The sequence below is a fragment of the Schistocerca nitens genome, chromosome 5 (assembly GCF_023898315.1).
Source record: "Schistocerca nitens isolate TAMUIC-IGC-003100 chromosome 5, iqSchNite1.1, whole genome shotgun sequence".
NCBI classification, from domain to species: domain Eukaryota; kingdom Metazoa; phylum Arthropoda; class Insecta; order Orthoptera; family Acrididae; genus Schistocerca; species Schistocerca nitens.
Window position 1 is genome coordinate 855,487,275 of NC_064618.1, and position 23,372 is coordinate 855,510,646.

General features: G+C 46.2%; 1 protein-coding gene across 1 annotated transcript in view; it reads left to right on the forward strand.

Moving 5' to 3' along the window:
- Positions 1-2,639: 2,639 nt before the first annotated feature.
- The window catches only part of LOC126260762 (E3 ubiquitin-protein ligase TRIM71-like), a gene marked incomplete at its 5' end in the record, with an annotated part of 60,146 nt that continues 39,413 nt past the window's right edge, over positions 2,640-23,372 (forward strand). The window contains 3 exons of the mRNA XM_049958101.1: positions 2,640-2,729; positions 5,079-5,272; positions 12,664-12,887. Of these exons, the coding sequence (XP_049814058.1) occupies positions 2,640-2,729; positions 5,079-5,272; positions 12,664-12,887 (508 nt within the window). The remainder of the gene's footprint in view (positions 2,730-5,078; positions 5,273-12,663; positions 12,888-23,372) is intronic.

A 23,372-nucleotide genomic window follows, 5' to 3' on the forward strand; every position in this document is an offset into this window, starting at 1 on the left:
ATGAATCTGACAACCTTATCTCAGTAACACTTATGAAATGTTTACTTCCATATGTGGATCAAGAAACGTTAATATCGATTGACAGCCGTCCGAAATTAAATCGATATAAATTCGCCGATTGCGAATGTTTTGGCACCGGCTGTACTGGGCGTAGATATACTACCTATCAGTAATACAGTGTAATTTGTGCCGGCCAGGACTCCCGCTTAACGTGAGCAGTTGCCCTAACCACTTCGGCTATCCGTGCACTCCTCCCGCACCAACGCAAACTTCTGTACATCACACTGTCTACATCCCTGTGCTGTAGTACCCTGCATTCTATCCCCTACATGAAGATGTAGAGCGCAATGTAGGGAAGTTTGGGTTAGTCCGGGAGGCGTGCACAGATAGCAGAAGTGGTTGAGGCGACTGCCCGCGTTAAGCAGTGAATCCGATTTCGAGTCCAACTCTGGCACAAATTTATGCATGTCACTAATGGGTAGTGTATCTACGCCTAATAAAGTTGATACCAAGATATTCGCAGTCAAGGAATTTATTTACGAGGGTCATCAATAATTAAAGAGACAAACTGGTCTGGAGAAAACAGCGTTTATTTTTACAAGACAGTACTTTATCTAGTTTTCAACATAATCCCCTAGAACATTTATGCACTTGTTCCAACGGGCTACAAGCTTTTTAATTCCGGCTGCAAAGAACTCTTTGTCTTGATGTTTGAACCAAGTCCCCGCAAACTTTCCTCGTTGTCCTGGAATCCCCCTCGTTTCAAAACAAATCCGAGTAGTTTGGGCTGTTCATTGTACGCTGCTCTTCGAGATAGTCAGAAAATCCCGAAACATCGTCAACATGACTTTTCCTGCTGACGCTTGGGTTTCGAATTTTTCTTGACGGGCGAGTTGGTGTGCTTGCATTTCATGCTTTGTCTTTTTGGTTCTAGCTCATAATAGTGAACCCAAGTTCCATCACAAGTTAAAATTTTGTTGAGGAAGTGCTCACCTTCTCTTTCATCAAGTTACTGTAGCTTTGTGCACACTGTCAACCTTGTTTCCTTGTGTAGCCGCGTCAACTCCTTTGGGACCCGTTTTGCCCAAGTTTTGTGATACTTCAGCTTGTTACAGACAACGTTATGAACTGTACCAGTACCAACTTGAACCTCATCATCTATCATTTCCGCAGTCAAAAGGCGGTCGGCACGAATAATGTCAACAAATGCCATGTCAAATGTTTTTACAAAGATTTTAGGGAGAGGATCTTAATTTGCTCACTGTGTGACAAGCTCGCCCGTATTTTATGTAAGTGGGCAGCCAGTGACAATTTAGTGTGGCATTCTTGTTGCTACCTTTTCCCTTTCCTTACGTTTTACTTCCTTATGTATCATTTTCCTCCTTTTCCTGCTTTCTTTGCGTGTGTGTTTCAGTTTTATTATATCTGTCCACATTCTTTCCCATTAATGTGTGTCAGGGCGCTGATGACCTCGACCTTGAGCGCCCATAAGCCCCAACACACACACACACACACACACAAATTCGACTTTCAAGTGAGGGAGTTCAAACTGTAACTGGTCGGCCAGAAAGCTGTTCGCCAGTCACTGAGTCGGGATCATTTTTGAACTACTCTACCCACTTGTAAAAAATTGCACGATACATACAACCTTCACCATGAACTTTAGACATTCTACAGTATATATTCACTGGTTTCTCGCCTTCAGTAAGTAAAAAACGAATAACAGAACGTTGTTCGACTAATGTGGACGTTTCAAGAGGACTCACCAGCTTGAAATGTATTTTTGAGGATATAAACAAAACAATGTTTATACATCATCTGAACAGGGCTCATCCCAGTGATGCCAACCTAAAGCCATAAAAGTACCAAACTTGCCCTACTAACAGTTATTTCCCCAGGCCAATTTGTCTCTTTAATTATTATTTAGTTATGAAATGTTCGAAAGAAATTTTGTAACACTGCACACATCTGTTACCAACTCACTTAATGTTCAGATCTGTGTGAAAACTTATGGGACTTAACTGCTAAGGCCATCAGTCCGTAAGCTTACACACTACTTAACCTAAATTATCCTAAGGACAAACACACACACCCATGCCCGAGGGAGGACTCGAACCTCCGCTGGGACCAGACGCACAGTCCATGAGTCCAGCGCCTTAGACCGCTCGGCTAATCAAATGGCTCTGAGCACTATGGGACTCAACTGCTGAGGTTATTAGTCCCCTAGAACTTAGAACTAGTGAAACCTAACTAACCTAAGGACATCACAAACATCCATGCCCGAGGCAGGATTCGAACCTGCGACCGTAGCGGTCTTGCGGTTCCAGACTGCAGCGCCTTTAACCGCACGGCCACTTCGGCCGGCGCTCGGCTAATCCCGCGCGGCCAACCTTAATGCTGCCTGCCCCTCTTCGCCTGTTGTTCTGGCAGTCTGAGAGGAACCATCTCGGTGGGTTAAAACACTGTGCCGGGCAGAGCTCGGCGCTGACTGCGGACCGCCCGTGTGTGTGTGTCGGCAGGAGCGGTGCGAGCGGGCGAGGGCGCAGCTGGCCGCCGCCGTGGACGGCCGCGTGGCCGAGCTGCGCCGCCTGCAGCGGGAGGCGGACCGGCGGCTCAGCGAGGCCCAGGGCGGCGCCGCGGGGGCGGCGGCGGCGCTGCGGGGGCGGCTGCAGGGCGCCGCTGCGCGCCTCGCCGACGCCTTCCGGGGACTGCAGCTGCGCCACGACAAGGTGAGCGGCGGCGGCGAGAGAGGGCGGGGCGGCCCCGTAAATGGGCACACTGGTCGATTAGGAGCTGTTCACCGGGCAAAAGACTGCGCTAAAAATGACGAAAGGCGGTAATATTTTGTCTCAAATTGTATCCCAGGTGTACTGGGTGATTATAATCAAACTTTCAAACCGCTGTAGAAATAACACCGCTTGTGGGAATGACGTCAAATTGCAACGGAATATTATCGGAGAAGGGGGAAAACGTATGGCAGAAGAAAAATAAATATTTAAAAAATGCAGCAGTAGATGGCGCTGTAAGCATCATAATTTAATAGTAGTCGACTACAAATGACAAATCAATCATACAATGCCTAAGGTGTATGTTTGATTTTAAACTGTACTATTCAGTGTGCATGGGTGTACAGGTGTGATACTGTTACTTACGTAAGCCCATCCACTGCGGCAAGGTCATATCACATGGGGTGGGAAAAATCGGTTTTTAACTGTCCCTAGGACAAAAACCGCATAAAAAGCGTCAATCACCCCTCTGCAGGTGTGCCCCAGGGCTCTGTTCTCTCCCCTCTCCTCTACCTCCTGTACACAGCAGATATGCCCCCCCCCCCCCCCCCAGTACAACTCTTGCAATATGCCGATGACACCGCTTTCCTCGCTCTCGCTCCTACCCCCCAACGGTCCCAACGCCTTCTCCAGAATCACCTTGACCTTTTTGCCACATGGTGTAACCGGTGGCTCCTGAAAATCAATCCTTCCAAGACCCAGGCAATCATCGTAGGTCGTACCACTAACTCCTTCCAGCTCCTGGATTTCTCCCTTACCGTCTGTGCCCGTCATGTCCACCTCTCGCCCACCTACCTTGGCCTTACCATCGACCATCACCTCACCTGGATCCCTCATCTACGCCCCATCCAATCCAAAGCCGACAACCACCTTCAATTCCTCAAACTCCTCTCTGGCCGGACTTGGAGGTTGCACCCCTCTACCATCCTCCACACCTACAAATGCTTAATCTGTCCCACCCTCTGTTATGCCAGTCCCACCTGGATATCTGCCCCCCCCCCTCCCCAAATTCTATAAGTCCCTCCAGATCCCCAAGCGTCATGCACTCCGCCTCACCTTCTGTATTTGCCTCCTGTCCCCCACGCAGATCCTCTACGACCTCATTCCTTCCCCCCATCTGCTCCTATTCCTCGAACATATCCACATACTCTACACCTCCCACCGCCTTGATCCCCCTCACCCCATGGTAGCTCCCCTCCTCTCCTGTCCCCGCCCCCTGCCATGCCTTCACTGTTGTGTCCCCCCTACCCTCCATCTCTACACCCTTCATCTCCTTTCCCAAGGTGGCTTCCGTCAACTCCCCCTCCCAGATGATGCCGTCTCTTCCTCCATCTATCCCTCCTATCATCTCTGATCTTCACCCCTCCTCCTTTCCTCTGTCCATTCGCTGGGCTCCCTCTTCCCCCCTTCCATCCTGTTTTCTCCCCGCCAAACCTCTCCCTACCTCCCTTCTCTCCCCCCGAGTCCTTTTGTGTTCCCCTCCTCTGCCTTCCCCACTCCCTGTCGCATCTGCCCAGCACCCCCAACCCCTCTTATGGGTCCTCATCCTCCATTGGCTTCTTTCCCCCCTCCCCCCCTTCTCTTTTCCTCTCCTTCCCCCTTTTTTATTTTGCCCCCACCTGCTCACGGCTGTGGTATGTCACATTTGTCAATTTTTTAGTGCAGTGTTCCAGTGAATGTTCAGTGTTGTTCGTCTTTCTAGTGTTGCGAACAGAAACCATGCTGTTGCTGGGTGCGAATTTTATTTTTGCGAACAGAAACCAGACTGTCGCCGTGTGTTTTAATTTTCTGTCTATTGTTTTACCTGTCTGCTTCGTATTTATTTTATTAGCATCATCATCCCTTTGTTCTATGTTTTAAGTTCCACGATTTTGTCGCCATGTTACTATTTAAGTCTCCGTTTTTATCGCCTGTTTTTATTATTTATTCTCTTCATCTTTTTAAAACAAAGTCTGTAGGCTGAAGAGCGGCGTACCCCCTTCAGGGGGAATCGAAACTCAATAAAGAAAAAAAAACATCAATCACATCCTTTCCCACTTCGGTGACTCCAGTCGCTGGTGGACACCGCCTTCAGTCATGGACACTCCCACTACCACCATCATCTACTCCTCCCCTTCCCCTACACGTTCCTGATTTCGTTGGTTAAAACTGTCACTGCAGTTTTTTTTCGTCATCGTTACTATAAATAATAGACATATCATAAGACTGAATAATCTCGTTTCACTACATTCAGCACCCAGCATCGATGTTTCCCTATGCTATAAACCTGTTCTCCTCGGTCTCCTGGCGCAGGTGGACGCTTTCTTGACGCTGCACGGAGAGGCGGTGAACCTGGTGGAAGAAGCGTCCAGCTGGAGCGGCGGGCAGCTGGCCTTCAACGCGCAGACCCTGGAGCTCAGCATACGCGAGGAGGCGGCCGGCAGCCAGACCCCGCCAGAGGGGAGCGGGGGCTCCGTCGAGAACCTGGCCAGCAGCGCCGCCTACAGGTACGGCGTGAGGCAGCCGCCGACCGGCAGTGTCTGTAGGGGGCAGAAGGGTTCGGAGGACTTTCTAAAAGACGCCACTAATGATTATCGCATCGCCTTTCACACTCGCGTAAGGCTGGTATGCTCGTCTAAACTGGGGGACCGAGGAAAACTTTAGGGAAGAGTGGTCTTAATATCCCATGCTGAGAGTAGTTGTCAAAAGACTGCTGTTGGTTACCTACAACTGGGGTGCAATGAGAGAAGCATTCAAAGAGTGTGAAAGTAAAATTTTGTCAACTGGTCTGAGTAACGACTCGAAGATGTTTTAGGCTTATGTAAAATCAGTAAGCGGCCCAAAATCCTCTCTCCATTCACTCAGTGATCATACTGGCACCGACACGGAAGGTAACAGAGAGTAGGCCGGAATACTCAATTCGGTCTTCCGAAATTGTTACCTCGCGGATGATTGTAACACTGTCCCTTTTTCAGGCGTCTTACGAACGTCGAAATGGTACATATTGAGATAACCGAACGCGGAATAGAAAAGCAAGTACACTCGCTTAGTAGCGGAAAGGCATCAAGACCAGATTAGATACCTATCAGATTCTACAGAGATTATGCGAAGGAACTTGCTGCCCTTCTAGCAGCAGTTTACCGTAGATCACTGGAGCAACGAAGGACACTTAGCGACTGGAAGAAAGCGCAGGTCATTCCCGTTCGCAAGAAGGACCGCAGGAGAATTGCTCATAATTATAGGTGTCAATCTGATGTACAATTATGGAACATGCTTTATGCTCAAGAATTACGACGATTTTGGAGAACGAAAATCTCCTCTGTAAAAATCAACATGGATTCCGCAAACAGGTATCTTGCGAAATTCAGCTCGCCCTGTTCCTCCGCGAGGTATACAACGCTATACACAACGGCGATCAGGTTGGTACCATGTTTCTCGACTTCAAGAAGGCATTTGACACCGTCCCACGCTGCAAGCTACTGAACAAATTACGAGTTTATCGAGCATCCGATCAGATTTTTGACAGATTTCAGAATTGGTGCAGATAGAGCTCATTGCGTTACCCTTAACGGAACAAAATCGACAGGGTAAGCTTAATTTCAGGAGTACCCCAAGGATATGTAATAGGACCGTGACCTTTTTCAATTTGTATACACGATCTAGTAAAGAGCATCGGAAGCTCTTTAAGACTGTTTGCAGATGATGCGGACGTCTATAACGAAGTAGTAACTCCAGAAGACAACATCGATTTGCAGAATGACCTGCAGAGGACCGATGAATGGTGCAGGTTCTGGCACTTGATCCTGAACGTAAATAAAAGTAACATATTGCGCATAAATAAGAAAAGGAAGCCACTACTGTACAAGTACGCTATTGATGAGAAACTGTTGCAAACAGCGTCTACGATAAGATATTTGGGAGTGATTATTCGGAGTGATCTTAAGTGGAATGACCAAATGAATCGCCAAAGAAACTGGTACAGGCATGCGTATTGAAATACAGAGACATGTAAACAGGCAGAACACGGCGCTGTAGTCGGCAACGCCTATACAAGACAACAAGTGTCTGCGCGCAGTTGTTGGAACGTTTACTGCTGCTACAATGGCAGGTTATCAAGATTTATGTGAGTCTGAAGGAGGTGCTGTAGTCGGCAGTCGAGCGATGGGACACAGCATCTCCGAGGTGGCGATGAAGTGCTAATTTTCCCGTACGACCATTCCACGAGTGTACCGTGAATATCAGAAATCCGGTGAAACATCGTATCTCCGACATCGCTGCGGCCGGGAAAAGATCCTGCAAGAAGGGGATCAACGACGACTGAAGAGAATAATTCAAAGAGACAGAACTAGAACCTTCCCGCAAAATTGCTGCAGATGTCAATGCTGGGCCATCAACAAGTGTCAGAGTGCGAAGGATTCAAGGAAACATCATCGGTACGGACTTCTGGAGCCGAAGGCCCACTCAAGTGCCGTTGATGACTGCACGACACATAGCTTTACGGTTCGGGTAGCTGGACCCGTCAACACCGACATTGGACTGTTGATGACTGGAAACGTGTTGCCTGGTAGGACGAGTCTCGTTCCAAATTGTATGGTGCGGATGGACGTGTACGGTTATGGAGACAACCTCATGAATCCATGGACTCTGCATGTCAGCAGGGGACTGTTCAAGTTGGTGGAGGCTGTGTAATGATGTGAGATGTGTGCAGTCGGAGTGATATGGGACCCTTGATACGTCTAGATACGACTCTGACAGCTGACACGTAGGTAAGCATACCGCCTGATCACTTGCATCAATTCCTGTCCATTGTCCATTCCGACGGACTTACGCAATTCCAGTAGGACTAAGCCATACCCCAGACGTCCAGAATTGCTACAGAGTGTTCCTGGAGCCACTCTGTAGCAATTTTTGTTGTGTGGGGTGTCTCGTTGTCCTTCTCGAACTGCCCAAGCCCGTCGGAATGCACAGTGGACACGAATGGATGCAGGTGATCAGGCGGTATGCTTACCTACGTGTCAGCTGTCAGAGTCGTATCTAGACGTATCAAGGGTCCCATATCACTCCGACTGCACACATCTCGCATCATTACACAGCCTCCACCAACTTGAACAGTCTCCTGCTGACACGCAGGGTCCATGGATTCATGAGGTTGTCTTGTAACCTCCCAACAAAAAAAATATAATTATGTATAGCATTCACATTATGTGTAACCTCCCAGCAGATAAAATAGATACAATTGTATCATTCATTCCAAGTGTAACCTCCCAACAGTTAAACATAATTATATATATCATTCACATTCAGCGTAACCCAGTTAAAAATATCTCCCAAAAGTAAAAAATAATTAGTTACATCATTCACATTCACATTTAGTGTGACCTCGCAACACATAAATTCCGTAACCTACCAATAATACAATGAGACTAATCTCCTAATAAAAAATGTGACTCACTCATAACCTTTCAATAATTGACTGTGTATTTAAACTGTTAAATTTGGATGTGAGCAGTGCTGCGTCATGGCCCTGAAAGATCATACTGAATAAATTAAAAATTCTTACCTCAATAAGGTCGCCGGATAACGCGTATATATCTGCTCCTATAAGAAATTTTTCTGGCTCAGCCCAGTGCAATGCTGGCCGATAGATTTGTCATGTATAAAAAGAAATAACTGATTTTTCTTTGCAATAATCGGGATGACCATGGATTGGAGAAATTAGTAAATTCTTTAAGTTGAGATGAATGATTGTCAAGAGCTAATTTTTTTAAAAAAAGATTATTATTAAGATATTTCTTTTTTAAAACATTTACATGGGACTTGATATAACAATACTACATACGCGCGAGGCTGCTTTTACCTTATATTACAACGCTCAGGCACCGCCATCGCTCCACACGACCGACCCAGCCAACTCGATACACCAGACTGCTCGCTACTACTTACTCCTACTGCCACACAGTTCCTACTGCATACAACACTGCTCTCTCGTCTGAGATTCTCTTATAGCTTACATATCGCAGGCAGCGCATGAGCAATCCATCGAAATTACATCTGTTCGAGTGCGCTAGCAACAAATTCCTTAATCATGGACCTTTTACAGTCTCCATACCCTTACACGTCCATCCGCTCCATACAATTTGAAACGAGACTCGTCCGACCAGGCAACACGTTTCCAGTCATCAACAGTCCAGTGTCGGTGTTGACGGGCCCAGCTGAATCGAAAAGCTTTCTGTCGTGCAGTCATCAAGGGTACACGAGTGGGCGTTCGGCTCCGCAAGTCCATATCGGCGATGTTTCCTTGAATCCTTCGCACTCTGACACTTGTTGAAGGCCCAGCACTGAAATCTGCAGCAATTTGCGGAAAGGTTGCACTTCTGTCACTGTGAACGATTCCCTTCGGTCGTCGTTGGTCCCGTTCTTCCAGGATTCTTCCTGACCGCAGTTATGTCGGAGATTTGATGTTTCACCGGATTCCTGATAGATTGGAGATTAGATTAGATTAGTACTTGTTCCATAGATCATGAATACAACACTTCGTAATGATATGGAACGTGTCAGGTTAATAAAAGGTGTCTATACAAGATATTACATTACACAAAATATTATATGACACTTATTTTTAATTGATTTTTTTTATTTTTTTTATTTTTGGGAGTTGGGGAAATTACCCACTTACTATATTCAAAAGTTCATGGTACACTCGTGAAATGGTCGTACGGGAAAATGCCCACTTCATCGTCACCTCCGATATGCTGTGTCCCATCGCTCATGCGTCGACTATAACATGACGTTCAAACTCAAATAAATCTTGATTCCTGCCATTGTAGCAGCAGTAAACGTTCAAAAAATTGCGCCAGACACTTGTTGTGTTATACAGGGTGTTACAAAAGGGTACGGCCAAACTTTCAGCAAACATTTCTCACACACAAATAAAGAAAAGATGTTATGTGGACATATGTCCGGAAACGCTTAATTTCCATGTTAGAGCTCATTTTAGTTTGGACAGTATGTAATGTACTTCCTCGATTCACCGCCAGTTGGCCCAATTGAAGGAAGGTAATGTTGACTTCGGTGCTTGTGTTGACATGCGACTCATTGCTCTACAGTACTAGCATCAAGCACATCAGTACGTAGCATCGACAGGTTAGTGTTCATCACGAACGTGGTTTTGCAGTCAGTGCAATGTTTACAAATGCGGAGTTGGCAGATGCCCATTCGATGTATGGATTAGCACGGGGCAATAGGCGTGGCGCGGTATGTTTGTATCGAGAAAGATTTCCAGAACGAAGGTGTCCCGACAGGAAGACGTTCGAAGCAATTGATCGGCGTCTTAGGGAGCACGGAACATTCGAGCCTATGACTCGCGACTGGGGAAGACCTAGAACGACGAGGACACCTGTAATGGACGAGGCAATTCTTCGTGCAGTTGACGATAACCCTAATGTCAGCGTCAGAGAAGTTGCTGCTGTACAAGGTAACGTTGACCACGTCACTGTATGGAGAGAGCTACGGGAGAACCAGTTGTTTCCGTACCATGTACAGGGTGTGCAGGCACCATCAGCAGCTGATTGGCCTCCACGGGTACACTTCTGCGAATGGTTCATCCAACAATGTGTCAATCCTCATTTCAGTGAAAATGTTCTCTTTACGGATGAGGCTTCATTCCAACGTGATCAGATTGTAAATTTTCACAATCAACATGTGTGGGCTGACGAGAATCCGCACGCAATTGTGCAATCACGTCATCAACACAGATTTTCTGTGAACGTTTGGTTAGGCATTGTTGGTGATGTCTTGATTGGGCCCCTTCCACCTACGCTAAATGGAGCACGTTATCATGATTTCATACGGGATACTCTACCTGTGCTGCTAGAACATGTGCCTTTACAAGTACGACACAACATGTGGTTCATGCACGATGGAGCTCCTGCACATTTCAGTCGAAGTGTTCGTACGCTTCTCAACAACAGATTCGGTGACCGATGGATTGGTAGAGGTGGACCAATTCCATGGCCTCCACGCTCTCTTGACCACAACCCTCTTGACTTTCATTTATGGGGGCATTTGAAAGCTCTTGTCTACGCAACCCCGGTACCAAATGTAGAGACTCTTCATGCTCGTATTGTGGACGGCTGTGATACAATACGCCATTCTCCAGGGCTGCATCAGCGCATCAGGGTTTCCATGAGACGGAGGGTGGATGTATGTGTCCTCGCTAACGGAGGACATTTTGAACATTTTCTGTAACAAAGTGTTTGAAGTCACGCTGGTACGTTCTGTTGCTGTACGATTAATGTGATTTGAAGAGAAGTAATAAAATGAGCTCTAACATGGACAGTAAACGTTTCCGGACACATGTCCACATAACATATTTTCTTTATTTGTGCGTGAGGAATGTTTCCTGAAAGTTTGGCCGTACCATTTTGTAACACCCTGTATATGTGCTATAGTTCAATTCTTTTATCTTGGCGGTTCGTGCATGGCCGCCCAGACGCGGGAGATTGCTGCGTTGCCAGTTGCACGCGCCAAGCAAACTTAGTTTAGGGGGGAGCGCACAGTTTATGAAGTAAAGCCACCACGGCCGCATTAACCCTTTCGCTGCTACAGATACGTGCTGCCTGCATTCCGCGCTGTGCGCGATTTTGTCATCACTGCACTGCTCGCCTGTGCAGACACATGGTGTTCCGACTGCTTTGACACACTTATCATTCGATTTCACAAAAACTATTTGGCCTAAAAATTTTATTTTTACACATCTTCTTGACTGATACCTTCCCCACATGAATGACATAATTTTGTTTCGATGTTCAATGCAGTTATTGTGCAGCATTAAATGTAGTAAACCACTGCACGAAATTTTGAAGAGTTTGCAGAGGTAAAAGTGCATAGTGTATACTTTGCGTATGGTAGATTTTAATTGCCACTAGAAATTTCAAAAAATGACATTCAAACGAATAAAATTCATGAAGCAAGACACTTCGATGTTGATTTTATTTAAAGAAAATATTAAGCTCAGGACAAGGTTTGAACTAGGAACCTTTCGCTTAGCAGCCAAACACTTTAACCGTTATGCTTCTGCAGCTCAGCATTTAATACAGTTCCTGGAGGACTTTAAACAAGGACGCAAAATACCGACAAACACTGTTGGTATGACTATGAATTACCCACGATTCGTCGAAGTACAATAGGAAATAAACAATTGCCGCTGTTCTTTATTGTGAAAAAGCGGTTAGTGAGAATGATACAACACCTTTCCTTACTATAGCCTGAATTAGGAGGCTTATTGCTTGTTTGGTTTAATTAATTAATAGAATATGAAGCAATTGGTACAAAGAATGCTATTTCCAAAGTTTCTATAAAAGAAATTCTGCTATCAAGACATTGCTTTCGTTCAGTTACTTTATTTATGACTGAACGTTTTTAAAATGGCTCAAATGGCTCTGAGCACTATGGGACTCAACTGCTGTGGTCATAAGTCCCCTAGAACTTAGAACTACTTAAACCTAACTAACCTAAGGACAGCACACAACACCCAGCCATCACGAGGCAGAGAAAATCCCTGACCCCGCCGGGAATCGAACCCGGGAACCCCGTTTTTAAAACTGAAGACACTCGTCCGTGCTCTGTACTGCAGTCGAGCTCTGGCAACGTCGTTCTCTGTTCATTGACTGACTGTGTTTTGTGACGTCAGATGCGCCGAACGAACCTAACCTCGGCCGCCGTCATAAATGACGCGCACTTTAGCGACCGCTTGTTTACATAAGTCTGTGCTTGAATAGGCCTGCCTCTACCAGAGTCTTTGGCAGTTCAGTGTAGATGTGGTGTGGCATGCGTGAGGACAGTGAGTGGACGGCTCCGGCGACGGCCGCAGTGGGTGTGTACTTTCGACTGCCGGCAGGAGCGCGCCGCGGCTGTGTCTGCGCAAGCACTGGCTGCGGCGGCCGGGCGCGGTCTGCTGGTGCCCGTGGGCGGCGGCGCGCCACCTGCTGTACGTGGCGGCGCGCGACGGAGAGCTGCTGGCCGTGGACGCCGCCTCGGGACGCCTCGCCTCCAGGCTCGCCGTCGACGGCCTGCTCTGCCCCGCCGGCGTCGCCTTCTCCGGCGACAGGTGCTACGTCACAGGTGCGCGCCCACACACACTTCACGGACAAGCACGGGAAGCGACCAACACACCCCGGCCACTTGTTCGACCAGTCACTCAGTCCAGAGCAGTTTGCGATCCCCCCATGAACCGTGGACCTTGCCGTTGGTGGGGAGGCTTGCGTGCCTCAGCGATACACATAGCCGTACCGTAGGTGCAACCACAACGGAGCGGTATCTGTTGAGAGGCCAGACAAACGTGTGGTTCCTGAAGAGGGACAGCAGGCTTTTCAGTAGTTGCAGGGGCAACAGTCTGGATGATTGACTGATCTGGCCTTGTAACACTAACCAAAACGGCCTCGCTGTGCTGGTACTGTGAACGGCTGAAAGCAAGGGGAAACTACGGCCGTAATTTTTCCCGAGGGCATGCAGCTTTATCAGTTTAATAAGTCACGGCTGCAAAATTCTAACGCGAATTCTTTATAGACGAATGGAAAAACTAGTAGAAGCCGACCTCGGGGAAGATCAGTTTGGATTCCGTAGAAATATCGGAACACACGAGGCAATACTGACCCTACGACTTATATTAGAAGCTAGATTAAGGAAAGGCAAACTTTCATTTCTAGCATTTGTAGACTTAGAGAAAGCTTTTGACAATGTTGACTGGAATACTCTCTTTCAAATTCTGAAGGTGGCAGGGGTAAAATACAGGGAGCGAAAAGCTATTTACAATTTGTACAGAAACCAGATGGCAGTTATAAGAGTCGAGGGCCATCAAAGGGAAGCAGTGGTTGGGAAGGGAGTGAGACAGGGTTGTACCCTCTCCCCGGTGTTATTCAATCTGTATATTGAGCAAGCAGTGAAGGAAACAAAAGAAAAATTCGGAGTAGGTATTAAAATCCATGGAGAAGAAATAAAAACTTTGAGGTTTGCCGATGACATTGTAATTCTGTCAGAGACAGCAATGGACCTGGAAGAGCAGTTGAACGGAATGGACAGTGTCTTGAAAGGAGGATATAAGATGAACATCAACAAAAGCAAAACGAGGATAATGGAATGTAGTTGAATTAAATCAGGTGATGCTGAGGGAATTAGATTAGGAAATGAGACACTTAAAGTAGTAAATGAGTTTCGCTATTTGGGGAGCAAAATAACCGATGATGGTCGAAGTAGAGAGGATATAAAATGTAGACTGGCAATGGCAAGGAAAGCGTTTCTGAAGAAGAGAAATTTGTTAACATCGAGTATAGATTTAAGTGTCAGGAAGTCGTTTCTGAAAGTATTTGTATGGAGTGTAGCCATGTATGGTAGTGAAACATGGACGATAAATAATTTAGACGAGAAGAGAATAGAAGCTTTCGAAATGTGGTGCTACAGAAGAATGCTGAAGATTAGATGGGTACATCACATAACTAATGAGGAAGTATTGAATAGGATTGGGGAGAAGTTTGTGGCACAACTTGACTAGAAGAAGGGATGAGTTGGTAGGACATGTTCTGAGACATCAAGGGATCACCAGTTTAGTATTGGAGGGCAGCGTGGAGGGTAAAAATTGTAGAGAGAGACCAAGAGATGAATACACTAAGCAGATTCAGAAGGATGTAAGTTGCAGTAGGTACTGGGAGATGAAGAAGCTTGCACAGGATAGAGTAGCATGGAGAGCTGCATCAAACGAGTCTCAGGACTGAAGACCACAACAGCAACAACAACAACAAAATGTCGCCTTTGGCATGTCTTCTTGGTGCGTGTTTTGAATTCCTTTTTCCTGCATAGCGTAATTTGGTGTCGCCTTCTTGTCGGCTTAGAGAGAAATTATTTTTTTAATCTCTGCTCCGTGAATTTCAGTACAGGATGCCGCACGAAATGTGTTACCATTTTGTTTTTTAATATAAACTTTATTGTCAATACAATCTGAAAGGAACATATACTACAATGAAGAGCCGTCCATGGAGATTTGTTCTAACTCAGCACATGCTGAATATGTCCACCATTTCGTTTCCTAACTTCCTTCAAACGAACACTGAAGTTAGTGATTACCCTACGGAAGATGTCTTCCGTAATTTCACTGCAAGCTGGAAGAATAAGTGCACATATCAAAAATAGATATCCAGCTAAGAGAAACAAAGAGAATAACATCGGGTGCTCTTAAAACTACACCTATAGATTGGCTACGCGTACCGACCAACATAGCACCACCTGAAATCAGAAGAAACCAGCTACTATCAAGAGAATATAGAAAAATACTGGCAAGCCACAATCTTCCCACACACCAGGACCTGACACCAAAAAACTGCCTGAGATCAAGGTCACCTGTATGGCAAACAGCTGAAGAAATGTTTCCCTTCGACCCAGAAAATGAATGGAAAAGATTCTGGAGTAAAAGCACAGTAAAGAACAGAAAAATGGTTACTGCCCCAAGCGTACCAATGGAGGGCCTTAAGCTTTCCAGAAGAGTGTGGACTGCGCTGAACCGTGTGAGGACGGGTGTCCGAAGATGCAGAGAGATGATGACAACATGGAGCCTCGCGAACGACCCTCAGTGCGAATGTGGACTCAACCAAGCAATGCCCCAGTTGATCGAGTGTACTGTGCATGGTTTTAATGGTGAACTGTAGGATACACAGAACCTCATGGACAATGCCACTGAATGGCTTAAAAAATAAGTCATATTGTATAAAATTTTATATTATGTAAATAAGTAATGCTGAATGTCTCATTTTAATGCTGTAATGTCCCAGTTTAATATTTCGCCCTGTAAATACTGATCGAGTAAAGAAATGAATCTTCCAAGAGATTTCCTTTTGTCGTAGAGGCATTCTGCTTCGGATTATATTTACGTTAATTCTTCCTTGTCTCGAGCTGCACCGAATGTAGTTTGGGACTAAGATTTGCTACTCCCTTCTGGACTCTAATTAGGACACTTTGTGCGTGCAGTTCATCTTGAAAACTTCAGTTACATGAGATATCAGAGTCCTTCTGTGGCGGTAAATGATTAGGGTTAATTTCAACCTAGAACTCTTTGTTTATTTACAGTTAATAGGCACTCTACCTCAAGTACTATTTGTGTTTTAACCAAAGGAGTCTATTTTGTTCATGACTTTTTCAAGACTTGTTTCCAGGAATGAAACTGGCTCTCTTAATTCAAATAAACTTGGTGTTCGTTGTATACCTGGGCCTTTACTTTTGACATCTTGTGGCGGATACTTTAGTCCCCTTATTACGTTTAAACAAAAGCTAAATGCAGAAGGACGCGAACACATTTTAGATCGTTGTATGCTGTGTGCAGTAGGGGAACAGTTCAGAGACGATGACTGTATCAGCGTGACAGGGCACCATGCCATAAGGCAGCATGCAGTATCTGTGATGCAATGGTTTGTGGACGATAATATTCCTGAAATCGACTGGCCTGCCCAGAGCCCTCACCTGGACCCACTGTAAGCCCTTTAGAATGAGTTAGAACGTGGACTTCGCTCCAGGCCCTAGCGTCCAACATCAGTACGTTCTTTGGTTCTTTGCTCTTGACGAAGAATTGATTGCCCTTCGTCCACAGACATTCAGACACCCCACTGAAAGAGTTCCCAGCAGATCTGAAGCTCTCATAAATGCGAAGGGTGAGCACGCTCCACATTGATATCCTGTAATAGGTGTCCAGATAATTTAGATCAGACGGTGTGTAGCGAATCTTGGCTCCGCAAACATCTGTATTCTTACCGAGACAACAAAATGGTTCAAATGGCTCTGAGCACTATGGGACTTAACATCTATGGTCATCAGTCCCCTAGAACTTAGAACTACTTAAACGTAACTAACCTAAGGACATCACACACAACACCCAGCCATCACGAGGCAGAGAAAGTCCCTGACCCCGCCGGGAATCGAACCCGGGAACCCGGGCGTGGGAAGCGAGAACGCTACCGCACGACCACGAGATGCGGGCCGAGACAACACTGTAGCGCACTATTCGGTAATGTTGTAACACGTGTGTACAGTATGTCGATGATTATTATACAGAAACACATTTTTATTTAGCTACTGACTCATTACCTGTCAAAATGTTCAAATGTGTGTGAATTCCTAAGGGACCAAACTGCTGAGGTCATCGGTCCCTAGACTTACACACTACTTAAACTAACTTATGTGAAGAATAACACACACACACATTCATGCCCGAGGGAGGACTCGAACCTCTGGCGGGAGGGCTCGCGATATCCGTGACATGGCGCCTCAAACCGCGCGGCCACTCCGCGCCATTACCTGTCGTAGTAGCTGAAGTCGCTAACGCATGTTTCTAAGGTGGCGCTCAACACGGAGGTGTGCCTGTTCGATACCCAGATACACTGGTTCGTATCGTGATGGTGAAAAATTTTCACTGCCAGTATTTGGCCTGCCACGGGAGTGGCGGTGTGACGTAAAGTTTCTGACGCCCCCCCCCCTCCCCTATTTGCACCATTGTCCTGGATGAGTTACCAAAAATCTCAGCAGTTTCCCACACGTGACATTGTCGACGGTATCCCGACGTTGAATGGAGGACATTAAGTGCGGGAATCCTCTTTGTTATTCGAGAGGAGCAGGCTATACGCCGGCGTCGGGTTCCATCCTCTACCTTCCCTTATCCCGTAAGAGGACAACTCTAACACAACACTGTACAAGTAGTCATTACAGTGATCCTCATGACACAAGCACACATACTGACGCTTCATTACAGATCGGAGGAAGTCGACGGCAAACCAATTCCAGCTTGCCTAGAAGGCCGATGCCGGATTTCTGCATCTACTCCTTCTACGCTCATTCCCTGAGTACGGGTCTACTTGGACATTTCGCTTATTCACTTATGCTCAGCCAGTAGGTTCTGGGCACTATGCTTCGCGATAACGACCCTCCAGTAAACTGCATCTGCTGAAACATATAGTGTGCTCGGACATTATGATTTACCTCGAAAAAACGATTTTGACACATAGTCAGCACGGATTCAGAAAACATAGTTCTTGTGAAACACAACTCGCTGTTTATACTCATGGAGTAATGAATGCTATCAATAGGGGATGTCAAATTGATTCCATATTTTTAGATTTCCAGAAGGCTTTTGACACCGTCCCTCACAAGCATCTTCTAGCCAAACTGCGTGTCTGCGTAGTATCGCCTCAGTTGTGCGACTGGATTCGTGATTTCGTGTCAGAAAGGTCACAGTTTGTAGTAATAGACGGAAAGTCATCGAGTAAAACAGAATTAATATCCGGCGTTCCGCAAGGAAGTGTTACAGGCACTGTATTGTTCCTGATCTATGTTAACGACATAGGAGACAATCTTAGTAGACAACCTTAGATTCTTTGCAGATGATGCTGTCATTTACCGTCTTGTAAAGTCATCTGATGACCAAAACTAATGGAAAAATAATTTAGATAAGATATCTATATCGTGCGATGAGTGGCAATTGACCACGAATAAAGAAAAGTGTGAAGTTATTCACCTGAGTACTAAAAGAAATCCGCTAAATTTCGATTCGCGATAAATCACACAAATCTGAAGGCCGTAAACTCAAGTAAATACTAACGGATTACAATTACAAATAAGCTAAATTGGAACGATCACATAGATAATGTTATAGGTAGAGCACACCAAAGACTGCGATTCATTGGCAGAACACTTAGAAGGTGCAACAGGTCTACTAAAGAGACTGCTTACACCACACTTGTCCGCCCTATTTTTGGAGTATTGCTGTGCAGTGTGGGATCCGCATCAGGTGGGACTGACGGATGACATCGAAAAAGTACAAAGAAGGGCGGCTCGTTTTGTATTGTCGCGAAATAGGGGAGATAGTGCCACAGACATGATACGTGAATTTGAGTGGCAATCGTTAAAACAACGGCGTTTTTCGTTGCAGCGGGATGTTCTCATGAAATTTCAATCACCAGTTTTCTCCTCCGATTGCGAAAACATTCTGCTGGCACCCACCTACATAGGGAGAAATGATCATTATGATAAAATAAGAGAAATCAGGGCTCACACAGAAAAAGTTTAGTGCTCGTTTTTCCCACGCGCCGTTCGAGAGTGGATCGGTAGAGAAAACAGCTTGAAGGTGGTTCATTGAAGCCTCCGCCACGCACTTTATTGTGAATAGCAGAGTAATCACGTAGATGTAGATGAGCTGTTTCATCCCTGTGAGACGCGTCGCGGCAGGGGGAAGCTCTTCGTAAGCATTGCAAATCTTCTACATCACACCGTACTTTCGCCTGCTTATCACTGTTTGGAACATTCTACACTTTCTTTTGATGTGTAACCTGATTAGAATCTGGTGGCCCTTTTCTTTACGCAACTTCTCGATATCGCCACCGGATACCCATCATAAACCTAGTTGAGTTATCTGCAGGTTTCTTGGTACGATAACGGCATTCCACGTGTTTCCTCATATCTCGATCAATTAAATAAAGTAGCGAGAACGCAATGTGTCATTGCACTCTTGCGTTTCCTGGAACCAACTGTGTATCTGTTGATTGAAACGGCGTTCAAGTATTTCTCTTTCCTCGACAAACAATTCTGTTCCTATCTAAAACTCGTTAATTTCAGCGGAAAAGAGTAAACAAAGGTAGGACAGACCTAAATATCTCTTCGCAGAACAGGTTTTGAAACAGAGGAGTAACTTTCAGTCTTGGGCAATTTCACGTCTCCAACCAGAATTACTATATAACTACAGTGTACTGAATGTACAACATTGTCCCAGCGCTAAAGGTTGGCTTGTGGGATTAAAGGGACCAGACTGCAACGGTCATCGGTCCCCAGCGCTAAAGAAAATGACGCAACGCTTCCTCTACAAAAGTTTTAAATATGTCTTCTCGTGAGAACTCTCCCATAACCATTAACGCTTCATGCTGTGAACGACTCGCTACTCCTAACACACGCAATTGCATTAACGACACTCAAATGAGGATAGATTAATAAGTGGTAACGCTCTACGAAAAAAGTGATAAATTTGTGAAACGAATGTTGGAGACGTGCATCATGTAGTACCTTTGTTCGAACTTTCAATCAGAGGCTGTGAGCTAAAGAAATCTCTTTAAGGAATGAGGAATTTGTTTATAATTTCTTGATATACACATTACCTAACGAAATTTGAGATACCATAGCGCAGTCGTTTATCACTTTTTTCTAATATTGCTCAGAAGGAAACGATATTTCAGGATGTCAAGACATTATTTAAAACATTACCAAACTCAATCATTATCTGCTATATTTTCCACCTGACAACAACTTAACCCTTTGACTGCTGGAGGCGCACTTCGCAGTATACTAGATCACTCGACAATGTTAATTTTCCTACAAATATTCGTGCCTTGATACTCATTTCCACTACTGTACAAGGTAGTTTTAGTGCCCAGTGGTGGCCAGTTAACACGATCCTGTCCTGGTTGGAAAACAGCTCTTCTCCTTGGAGTCTTGTACCCCGAAGAGATACAGCATCATGAAAAACACAACACACTTAAGGTATACCACAAATTAACAAAACAAGGACAGCTACTAGTAATACTCGGACATAAACACAAACAGTTATATTAATTCTTAACGCGGATCATTGTTCATCTAGATTCTGAATATTTATACTGATGCGCCGCATGCCCATGACGTCGGCAAATGCTGCATCTGATACTGACTCCATGCAGGGTGGTTTGTGCCCCGCAAGTTTACAATGTTGCCATCTCACTAGCCATAAATTGTACTCTCTACAGTCTTCCTTGAACTGCGAGAATTCCGCTGGTCCTACAGGTTTCAGAAACTGTATCTTCACGTGTCTATTAACATCAGTCCTACCCGCTATGGCCGTGTACAAAACACGGAAGGCATTTGATACGGTTCCGCACTTACGTTTAGTGAAAAAAATACGAGCTTACGGAATATCGGACCAGGTTTGTGATTGGATTCAGGATTTCCTAGAAGAAAGAACACAACATGTCATTCTTAACGGTTCAAAATCTGCAGATGTAGAGGTAATTTCGGGAGTACCGCAAGGAAGCGTGATAGGACCTTTATTGTTTACAATATACATAAATGACTTAGTTGACAACATCGGTAGCTCCGTGAGGCTATTTGCAGATGACACGGTTGTCTACAAGAAAGTAGCAACATCAGAAGACTCGTACGTACTCCAGGAAGACCTGCAGAGGATTAATGAATGGTGCGACAGCTGGCAGCTTTCCCTAAACGTAGATAAATGTAATATAATGCGCATACATAGGGGCAGAAATCCATTCCAGTACGATTATGCCATAGGTGGTAAATCATTGGAAGCGGTAACGACCGTAAAATACTTAGGAGTTACTATCCGGAGCGATCTGAAGTGGAATGATCACATAAAACAAATAGTGGGAAAAGCAGGCGCCAGGTTGAGATTCATAGGAAGAATTCTAAGAAAATGTGACTCGTCGACGAAAGAAGTAGCTTACAAAACGCTTGTTCGTCCGATTCTTGAGTATTGCTCATCAGTATGGGACCCTTACCAGGTTGGATTAATAGAAGAGATAGACATGATCCAGCGAAAAGCAGCGCGATTCGTCATGGGGACATTTAGTCAGCGCGAGAGCGTTACGGAGATGCTGAACAAGCTCCAGTGGCGGACACTTCAAGAAAGGCGTTACGCAATACGGAGAGGTTTACTATCGAAATTACGAGAGAGCACATTCCGGGAAGAGATGGGCAACATATTACTACCGCCCACATATATCTCGCGTAATGATCACAACGAAAAGATCCGAGAAATTAGAGCAAATACGGAGACTTACAAGCAGTCGTTCTTCCCACGCACAATTCGTGAATGGAACAGGGAAGGGGGGATCAGATAGTGGTACAATAAGTACCCTCCGCCACACACCGTAAGGTGGCTCGCGGAGTATAGATGTAGATGTAGATAAGAAAAACAAAAACGCTCACTCACGACAGTCGTACGGTTGAAACTGGATGTTTCTGTTGGAGACGTGGTCCTGGCTCCAACTGCAGAAATCAGTAGTCGCTTCTGACACCAAATGTAGAGACCTCGACGGTGGGTGGAGGAATTGGGTTGTCAGGGGTCAGGAAGTCAGTACTCCACCATCCTGGGTGCCGTAGCGATGAAGTGGCGAGTGCGCGCCTAGTTGTCGTGTGGCGCCCTGCCATGAAAACAATTTTGTTATAGCATTCGCGTATTACTCAACAAACTACAAACGTCGTGACGACGCTCAGAAAAGCCAACGCCCCCAAACCGTAAGCTGTACATAGTTGGCGATACGGCACTGTGTCGGAGAGCGGTTTGTGGTCTCTAGCCGCCAGCAGCATTTCTCGGCCGTTGAAATGATGGCGGCAGTGACTTGGCAAGGACGCGGACGCCAGCAGCTGGCGGGGCAGCCAATGACGGCGGCTCCACCGGCTGGAGGCAGCCACAGAGTAAAACCCGGCGCACCCAGTGTGGGGGAGGCGGCTCTCGGCAGCAACGCCTGTCCACCAGCGGACGATACTGGCGGCAGCTGAAGCAGGCCCACAGGTGGCCCACCGGCTGCCGGCCACTGGACAAGCAGCATCACACTCAGTGCGAATGGGCGGGCCGCAGACGGCAGCGACACAGCACAGGCATAGCGGCCAGTTGGTCCGTGCAGGCTTGTAAAGCGGCGTAGATTACCCTTCGAGCCGGTAGCTGTCACCCTGCATACTTCTGTCTGCAAGGGTAGGTCAGGGTAAAAGTACGCGTTTATCGTTTTACTAATTTTTTTTTTCAAAAACTTGCAACAATATTACGCTGAAGAGTCAAAGCAACTTGTATACCTGCCTTATATCGTGTAGGGCCCCCGCGAGCACGCAGAAGTACCTCAACGTCGAGCAGGCTACCCGGGCGGTCTGAGGCACCTTGCCACAGTCCGCGTGGCTGCCCCCGTCGGAGGTTCGAGTCCTCCCTCGGGCATGGGTGTGCGTCTTGTCCTTAGCGTAAGTTAGTGTAAGTTAGATTACGTAGTGTGTCAGCCTAGGGACCGATGACCTCAGCAGTTTGATCCCATAGTGATTGGAAGTGCCGCAACACAACGCGGCATGGACTCGACTAATGTCTCAAGTACTGCTGCAGGGAACTGACACCATGAATCCTGCAGGGCTGTCCGTAAATCCGTAAGAGTACAAGGGTTCAAATGGTTCAAATGGCTCTGAGCACTATGGGACTCAACTGCTGTGGTCATCAGTCCCCTATAACTTAGAACTACTTAAACCTAACTAACCTAAGGACATCACACACATCCATGCCCGAGGCAGGATTCGAACCTGCGACCCTAGCAGTCGCACGGTTCCGGACTGCGCGCCTAGAACCGCGAGACCACCGCGGCCGGCGAGTACAAGCGGATGGAGATCTCTTCTGAACAGCACGTCTCAAAGGAACCCAGATATGCTCCATAATGTTTATGTCTGGGGAGTTTTGTGGCCAGCGGAAGTGTTTGGACAGAAGAGTGGACAGAACAGCTGGAGCCACTCTGTAGCAATTCTGGACGTGTGGCGTGTAGCATTGTACTGCTAGAATTGCCG